This window comes from Punica granatum, chromosome 5, assembly GCF_007655135.1.
Source record: "Punica granatum isolate Tunisia-2019 chromosome 5, ASM765513v2, whole genome shotgun sequence".
Lineage (NCBI taxonomy): Eukaryota > Viridiplantae > Streptophyta > Magnoliopsida > Myrtales > Lythraceae > Punica > Punica granatum.
The window spans coordinates 9,524,189-9,532,777 of NC_045131.1; the positions used below are offsets into that span (position 1 = coordinate 9,524,189).

At 38.0% G+C, this 8,589-nt stretch overlaps 1 protein-coding gene across 3 annotated transcripts; it reads left to right on the forward strand.

The window, feature by feature from the left end:
- The first annotated feature begins 4,221 nt into the window (after positions 1-4,221).
- Positions 4,222-8,356, forward strand: LOC116208920 (probable low-specificity L-threonine aldolase 1). Of its 3 annotated transcripts, none has more exons than XM_031542493.1 (10): positions 4,222-4,410; positions 5,226-5,692; positions 6,227-6,338; positions 6,908-6,958; positions 7,069-7,140; positions 7,239-7,371; positions 7,465-7,523; positions 7,692-7,792; positions 7,948-8,014; positions 8,096-8,356. In XM_031542493.1, exons 2-10 carry the CDS (start codon positions 5,250-5,252, stop codon positions 8,132-8,134), a joined length of 1,077 nt encoding a protein of 358 aa, XP_031398353.1. In that variant the 5' UTR covers positions 4,222-4,410; positions 5,226-5,249; the 3' UTR covers positions 8,135-8,356. The 3 variants fall into 3 exon arrangements, with proteins under 3 accessions (XP_031398353.1, XP_031398354.1, XP_031398355.1); XM_031542494.1 differs by lacking the exon at positions 4,222-4,410 and adding an exon at positions 4,523-4,952; XM_031542495.1 differs by lacking the exon at positions 4,222-4,410 and adding an exon at positions 4,959-5,106.
- Positions 8,357-8,589: the final 233 nt, after the last annotated feature.

Below are 8,589 nucleotides of genomic sequence, written 5' to 3' on the forward strand. Positions count from 1 at the left end.
AATTTCTGATATTGAAAATGAGACACGAAATGCCTGCGTGCGCAAATTGAATGATAGATGATTAGTTTCCTTTGTTAAGAAAAAAATTGATACAATGACAGATTTATTATATGATCCCTATATGTTGCACTTAGTCAATTACCGAAATTCGAAAATAGACATACATTATATATCCTCGTGATGATCACTTTGATCAGTTGAGTCCACTTTTAAAATTCTCTATTCTAAGTATGTTTTTGTACCTAACACGACATTTCGAACATACTTTTATGTCCGTACGATAATCACATCTTCAGAATCTCCAATGAAACGTTATTAATTTGAATACTATGGGCCACACATTTAAAACAAGAAACTAATTTCGTGTTCATACACACACATATATATATGAATATGTGTATGTATATATATATATAAGAGCTTTTACTTAAAAAGGGAAGGATCATAACTAGTAAAGAATAAAACTAATTTGTCTCGGAACATTTTGGGTTGAAAACGCCAGAGTTGATTTAATAATTTGTCTCGGAACATTTTGGGTTGAAAACGCCAGAGTTGATTTAATAATTTGTCTCGGAACATTTTGGGTTGAAAACACCAGAGTTGATTTAATAATTTGTCTCGGAACTTGTTTGTTGTTTAATCGCTTCAAAACCCTTTTGATTATACAAGCTTCAATTTCGAAGGGCTTCTATGAGTTTGAAATCTGTGACATATGGTGCCAATCTTGAGGGGAAGCATATGATCTTCAGATCAGAAGACGGAGATGAGGATAAAAAAGGCATTTTAAGGTGCTCATTGTGCCATCGATTGTGCAAGTTCTTCTCACCCCTCCCTCACGATTGTGCAATGCGGCGGACAATGGTCCGCATATGGGCATTTTTTTTTTATAATTCTTTCATTTTTTATATCATTTTTTTTCCTGATTTTTCCTTTTTATCTATGTGTCAATACGTCTTGTGAGGACATCTAATCGGATTTCATGTCAGCAAAATTAATGAAAAAATGAAAATAAAAAAGTAATAAAAGATATCCGACTAACATAGAAAAAACAAAAATAGAACTAAAATTAGAAAAATAATAAAAGATACAGGATTAAAACTTTAATGTTCCCTTAAAAAATGAAACCCTCAATACCTGAAAAAAAAACTTTTATTATTTTTTTGGCCACGGAAAACCCCTTTCCATGATTTCTTTTTTTCCCTCTCGAATGTTATGATTTCTTTTTTTCCCTCTCGAATGTTATGATTTCTTCTGAAAGATTGTTTCGCATGTTCTGTTAATAAAAACAAAGTCATTTGATGAAAATAGATCTGAAATAATTAATTCGGTCAAATTAATAGTTTTTTCTTTTTCATGTGGATTTGATCCCCTGACGTCACAAGGCCCTTGACTGGTCCATGTCAAATATTTCACCAGGAGTCCTTTTGGCAGTATTGAAGTCAGCAAAATGATATGATCATCCTCTCTTTTTTATATTATTATAGTTAAGTACACGCCCGCTATGCGCTAGTGTTTGAAAAATATTATATAGGAAAAATTTCAATGACATATCACAATTTAAAAATAAATATTACAATGCATTATATTTTAAAAAATTAATATGGTGCATCAAGAAATTTTTTGAAAATTTTCACCATGCATCATATCGTTACTCTTCCGTTTAAAATGGAATTGAATGGTGACGTTATAACATTTTCATGACCATTATTATACAAAATATAATATGAGGGATTTAAACAAAATAAAATAAAAATTGTAAAAAAAAAAAACGAAGGGGCTGATCGGGGGCGCCCGTCGGCCACCCGGCACCCCCGCCGACAATTGACCCTCCCAATTTGGGGGATCCAGCCGCTCGGATCCCCCAAAGTAAGGAGGGTCGACTCCCGGCAAGGGCGCTCCTTAACTATTTAAATTTTTCATATAATGCAGGATTGACATTTAGAGGGATATTCTAACCAATACTTGATAAAAGTGATTTCCAATCCATGATCGGTGTAAGGATAATACATATATGAACTATTTAAATTACACTGTACAATCATCTAAAAAAAATAACACTGTCCACATCCTAATTTTTGCATGCTTGCCTCATTTTTAGAACTTATCCGAAAATACCTTATCTTGTTCCAAATTTAGCCAACCGTTAATTTTTTGTCAAAATTAACGAAATATCTTACTCATGAGCATTACTGTGCACATACTAGAACAGTAACTTTGAAGTTGTCAATAGCAATAGCTTAGCTTGAAGTAGATAAACTGACTATAATTTCATGGAACTTACATAAACAATCAATTATATAAACAATTCACCATCAGGGTGAAGATCCAGTGATTTCAAACTTACCCTCATATGGTTTGGAGACTCCCAAGTCTCGAGTTCGAATCCCCCGAGAACATATGTTAGGGTGGATTCTTTGGCTTGAGTCTGAAATCATTTCCCGTTTCTATGAACTATACAAGGCCCCTGGTGATGCTGTGTTGACGGGGCCAGTCCTTACTCTAGTTGTTCAGTCCGTATGATATATTCGTGTTGAACACGAAGCTCGAAAATTGCGTAACGGAGTGGGCAATGTTGTCATCGCTTTTGTCCACTATATTATCCATAAAAAAAATGGAGAAACAATTTTCCTAGAACTCTCGAATTCGTGGAGCAAAATAGCATGACAACCCTTCAGGCAAAAATAATTTGAGCCCATTATGACCACAGTCTAGGAAAAATTGCACGAATACATTAGGTCGAAAAATTATTTTCCTCTGGAAAACATCATGATAAAAATGCTTAATCTTTTGAAAAGCGTGTCTAATAATTAATTATAATAATTGGGATGCGCTTATGAGATGCCTTTTAAAAAAAAATCTTAATTTGTGGATGATAGCTTTTTGAACTATTCGGAGGCTTAATTGACAACAATGAGATTTGTGTATTTGATTTTTCAATTCCAATTAAATGAATTGTTGCTATGTTTTATTTATATTATATTCAACAAATTTTGGATATATGTTCATATGATTTTTATGTATTGATATATAATTACGTGCTTTTTTTGAAAAAAATTAAAAGTTTTCTCGATAATTTACAATAACTCATTAAAAATTGGAATGCGCTTGTGAAATGTCTTTTTTTTTTAATTCCTTAACTCGTGGGTGATTGCTTTTTGAACTATTCGGAGGCTGAATTGACAACGACGAGATTTGTGTATTTGAGTTTTCAATTTCAATTAGATGAATTGTTGCTATGTTTTATTTGTATTATATTCAACGAATTTTAGATATATGTTCATATGATTTTTATGTATCGATATACAATTACGTGCTTTTAAAAAAAAAAGTCTTCTTGATAATTTACAATAACTCATTAAGATACGAGATACTTTTTAAAATCAAATGCACCAACTATTCTGTAAACACCGGATATAAAAATACATTTTAACATATCTTCTATTTGCTTTAACTCTTTCTACACTTTACTCTTACATGATACCTCTCTAAGTTTGATTTGCTAAATATATGTTGTTCGTGTTTTTAAAAAATTGGAGTAAGTATATATTTATCATCTTTTGCTCATAATTTATAGTATTAGATATACTAGGTACGCATATTTTTTTAAAATTTCTATTTATTTACAGTTGATAATCTATAATTACCTATAAAAGAATTGATCAATTATTACCGTGCCCTAGTATCACTTAGTTCTCATAATATTCGTATATATTGAATAGTTCTTAAGTATTGTTTCAATATACTGTAAGTAAAATTTATGAATTAGGAAGATTTAAATTGATTATTAGGGGATATGACAAGGAAGAAATCTTACTGTAAATGGGTGTCAGAATCAATGCGTACTTGGAAATGACAATTGTATAGATTGTATCCACGGGAAAGTTACTAACAAGGTTGCATCTACTGGTAAGTTGACAACAAGTAGTATGTCAGGTAAGTTGACAACAAGTATCTGAGATTTAATGACGGGTCTTAGACCGTACGATACACCGTCTGATGAATTAGTTGGTTGCTACAGCGTCAGATACCATCGACATTAAAAAAAAAAAAACACAGGGAAAGTTCTCTCCTTGAGATTGGGCTGTGACTGCCATGGCTGCTAATCAGTGTAAGGTTCCGGGAAATGGAATCCCTGTCCAATCCATACGACAAAGCAAAAACCAAATTTGCCTTTCCTTGATGAATGTTCCCTTCCCGGAAAACGGGACGACACTATAAATGAATGCCCGCCTCGCTTTCCTCTCCGTTTATATAGTTTTTCCTTTCTCTTCTCCTCCCTCCCACATTAAGGGGGACCCGGAGGGCGCATTTCTTGATTCTGGGAGAGTCCTGTCTGATCAGTTCTGTAAACAAGACATCGCCGGGGAAGCCCAGCTGAGCTTTATCTGCCGGTGGCAGGTTCTGTTCGAGGTAAAATGACATATGTGGCGACAGCAACTACACTTGTTCGGTCGCATGCTCATGAATGAATCCCATCCCATCTTTATTTAGTGTCCACAAAAGACAGAGGCCACTAGTGCTCTGTTTCGTGCTCGTTCCTTTGTCTCTTTGTGATTCCTTTGCCCCAACAATCCCGTAGGCTGTTGGCGCCACGTGGCACGAGCCCACCTCCCCAATAGCGCAGGAATTCAGCCTTTTTGCGCTTATATAGGCCTTGTGGTTGCATATTCCAGTTCTTGGTTGGGGATGGGGCCTTTTACATTCGGTCAAGGTTCTGCCTCTCCGATTTCCTAACCGTTCCCGCTGTTCTTGCTCCGACTGGGTCTCTTTTTGGCTCGATCGATTGCTGAACCGTGTGATTGAAAAGTCAGGTCCTTTGGGCTTTCATCTTGAGTGTGGATGATTGGCGGTCACAGTTCTTGTCTTGTTGATTGTTTTCGGTTCTGGGAATTTCAGTTCTTGTCCTTTGGCTCGACCGCAGAATCTTGCATGCTCTGCCCCGAGTAACGTAGGTTGGTGGTTCACTTTCCTTTGAAGGGTCGAGGAAGAAAGTCCTTAACTTTGGGATTTTATTGCTTAGGATAGCTCGAATCTTTGCTTTTCACCAACTTGGTTTTGTATCATCTGATCTTGTGAAAGAGAACAATATATAATTTACTGCAGCAGGTGAGAAATTCCAATGTATCTCATTTGTTACTGATAAATCCTGTTCTTGATGATGCCCATTTCCTCTCTAAATTCTTCAAGAATTTCTCAATACCCATTTGCAATCCTCCTGGATGCAGAGATTTGAGTTCGAATCCGCGATAATGGTGACCAAGACAGTGGATCTCCGTTCCGACACTGTCACAAAGCCCACTGAGGCCATGCGAGCGGCCATGGCCAGTGCCGAGGTGGACGATGACGTCCTCTGCTTCGACCCCACGGCCGTCCGGCTAGAGTCCACGATGGCCAGGATCACGGGCAAGGAGGCCGCGCTGTTTGTCCCCTCGGGCACGATGGGGAACTTGATTAGTGTGCTTGTCCACTGCGAGGTGAGAGGGAGTGAGGTGATCCTTGGGGACAATTGCCACATTCACATTTATGAGAATGGTGGGATCTCCACAATTGGGGGAGTTCACCCTCGTCCTGTGAAGAACAACGAGGATGGCACCATGGATATTGATCGGATCGAGGCCGCCATTCGAGACCCCAGTGGGGAGATTGTGTACCCGACCACTCGGCTTATTTGCTTGGAGAATACGCATGCAAAGTGAGGCCGTACTGGGCTTTTCTTTAATGATTTCTTCTTTCTAGTATGCATGGTCTTGGCTAGATACTGTATCGTTATCTTATTTGATTAATGTAAGTGGCAGCTGTTAGGTTTCTGTCATGACTTGATTGCAAAAAAAATACAAAGTTTTGAGGACCAAGCTGAAAAATTCATAACTCTGATTTGGACTCATGATCTTTCCTTGAGGGAGTCAATGAGATCGTGTCTTCTTGATAGATTTTGCAACATTTGACTCTGTCTGCTAAAGGCCGTGCCTCAATTCTTCTCCTGCATGGATGCACCTGCGGTCCTTTGAAAGGATTTTCTGCACAGAATTTCTGTGCATTTGTTCCTAAATGATGATACATGTAAACTGAAAAGTTACCACTGTGAAACCGGTTCATTTGAGATGCCTTTGCCTTTGGTTTTTTAGTTTGGACAGTTGATATCTGCGGACTTGTATGCCCGTAGATGAATGTTCCATATTCCTTTGAATTTGTAACCGTTTAATGGTCTTTTTCTCTGTAAATGCAGCTCTGGTGGTAGATGCCTATCTGTTGAATACACGGATCAGGTAGGAGAATTAGCAAAGAAGTACGGTCTGAAGCTTCACATTGATGGGGCCCGCCTTTTCAATGCTGCAACTGTAAGTAAACTGTTTCTATTGCATCGAAGAATCATTCCAATGGACCCTCTTGCATGAATATATGTCGTGAGAAAAGTTGACTTGGTCACTGTTCATTTCTGCGAAACTGATGATCCATTTATGCCCTTCATTTTGGTGTTGGGGGCAGAGGAAGAAGCTTTAAATTTGCTTCATGGCATTGCTGTTATACTTGCAATGATGATACTATGCATACTAATGTCAATAGAAACCAGTATGTGTTCTGCACTTCATGTTTATGCCTCGGTAACAAATGTGGACCAAGTAGTAAGAGGTTGTCAGTATAATCAACAACCGAATAATATAAATATGAGATGGTGCAGGACAAACATTGGATTCTGATCATATCTCTTTCAGTTGTTGTCATAATATCGAATCCAGTCTCCTGTTATGAACTGCATTGGGTGTTTCCTTAACGTTAAGTGAACATCTTGACGTAGTTCTATTCTGTCATTTCTGTTTCAAGACTCGTTTCTCTCTCAGTTGGCTGGTAATGTGAGCATCTTGAATAATTTGCTTGCGCAACTTACTTGAGAATTTGACTCTGTCAGGCACTAGGTGTTCCTGTAGATAGGCTTGTCCGAGCTGCTGATTCAGTCTCAGTAAGTTTACGTGTCTTGTATCTTTCCTATGCATATTATTCTGTCAATGGAAGTTGTCTCATGGAGTCATATTCTATGCATTTCTAGTTCTGATGAGTTTTCTCTAATAGGTTTGTTTATCAAAAGGTCTCGGTGCCCCTGTGGGGAGCGTTATTGTTGGTTCTGCAGACTTCATTAAAAAGGTAGTACTTAAGTTTTCAGTGATCTTTGTTGGTCCATTCATCAACTTGTGTTCAATCTCATTAATAGAAGGGAATCCTTAATGTCTGTACATTTTTAGGCGAGAAGACTTCGGAAAACTCTAGGTGGTGGGATGAGACAGGTCGGCATCTTATGTGCTGCTGCCCTCGTCGCTTTGCAAGAGAATGTTGCAAAGCTGGAACACGATCACAAGAAAGCTAGAGTTTTAGCAGGTATTGTCTACTATTTTACTACCAAGCCATCTGTTCTGTTTGCAGCTGCTCTGTTTTCTGCACTTCTCATATGTTAGTCCATTTTTTCTTCAGAAGGTATTAACCAAATAAAAGGACTCATGGTGGATGTCGCTTCTGTGGAGACCAACATCGTAAGTGCTGTCTTTCGTGATCCTAGAAGCAATATTTTCTCGTTATTTATTATTTCAAATGGCATTACCAATTTGACTGCATGCTTATTTTCTTGGGATTATTTCGCAACTGCTGCCCTCGACATTTACCAAGCTTAGAAAGCATCATTTTTGTTTTGGCGGGTTTAGATATACTTTGACATAGAAGAAGGGTTCCACATGACTGTACCAAAGTTGTGCAAGAAGCTTGAAGAACACGGCATTCTCGTGATGCCTGAGACTGCATCAAGGTCTTCCTTATCCTTTCCAAAATCATCTATTTACGTCCATGTTCTTCCAGATATAAATTCCTCAGAATGCTCTTTTAATTTCAGCTGTTTTGCTAGTTATTATATTAATTAGCGTATTAATAAAAGATCACTGATTTCGAGAGTTTCTTTCTCAGAATCCGGCTTGTCATGCACCACCAGATCTCGGCAAGTGATGTACAGTATGTGATATCATGCTTTCAGGTAAGCAATCTGTGTATGTGTATCACTAGAATGCATGTTTTCGGCAATCCAGACTAATGTATCTTCTTATTTATGTCGAAGAGCGCTATGACTTGGGTCCCGGAAGAGAATGGCATGTGAAGGTGAAGAAGGATGATTATGCTCTTCAGGAGAGCTCCTGTCTTCTTCAATTTGTGTAAAGTTTGGTTGAACCATTTGCACATCATATGTGCTATCGATATTTCCTGTCAAGTCTGCACTTCTCCGAACTTCAAATTTATCAGTTCAGTTTAGCTCATTGTTTATAATAATATTATCTCAATCTTCAGTGGTAGAAGTGACTATTAAGCATTATATACTCAATTGATTGCCATCGCTGCTATATTACAAAAATTCAGTAGTTTGAGGGCCGAACGTAGGGTGACGAATGTTCTTTAGCCTGGGCTTTGTTTCACCTTGTATTGGGACTGCTGGTAGCATCGGCCACTACCAGACCAGCATGGGCCACCACCCACCAGCCTGCCAGGACAAAGTGAAGGCTGTTCTCGGCCACACCACGGGCGCATGGGGCCTCGATGACTGCAAACATTGGCAGC

What these genes read in the sequence shown, in the direction of transcription:
- LOC116208920 (XM_031542493.1), top strand. Translation starts at nt 5,250, where the DNA reads ATGGTGACCAAGACAGTGGATCTCCGTTCCGACACTGTCACAAAGCCC. An exon ending in TTGGAGAATACGCATGCAAA is followed by an intron (nt 5,693 to 6,226) that starts GTGAGGCCGTAC and finishes CTGTAAATGCAG; the next exon opens with CTCTGGTGGTAGATGCCTAT. An exon ending in ATGTGATATCATGCTTTCAG is followed by an intron (nt 8,015 to 8,095) that starts GTAAGCAATCTG and finishes TTTATGTCGAAG; the next exon opens with AGCGCTATGACTTGGGTCCC.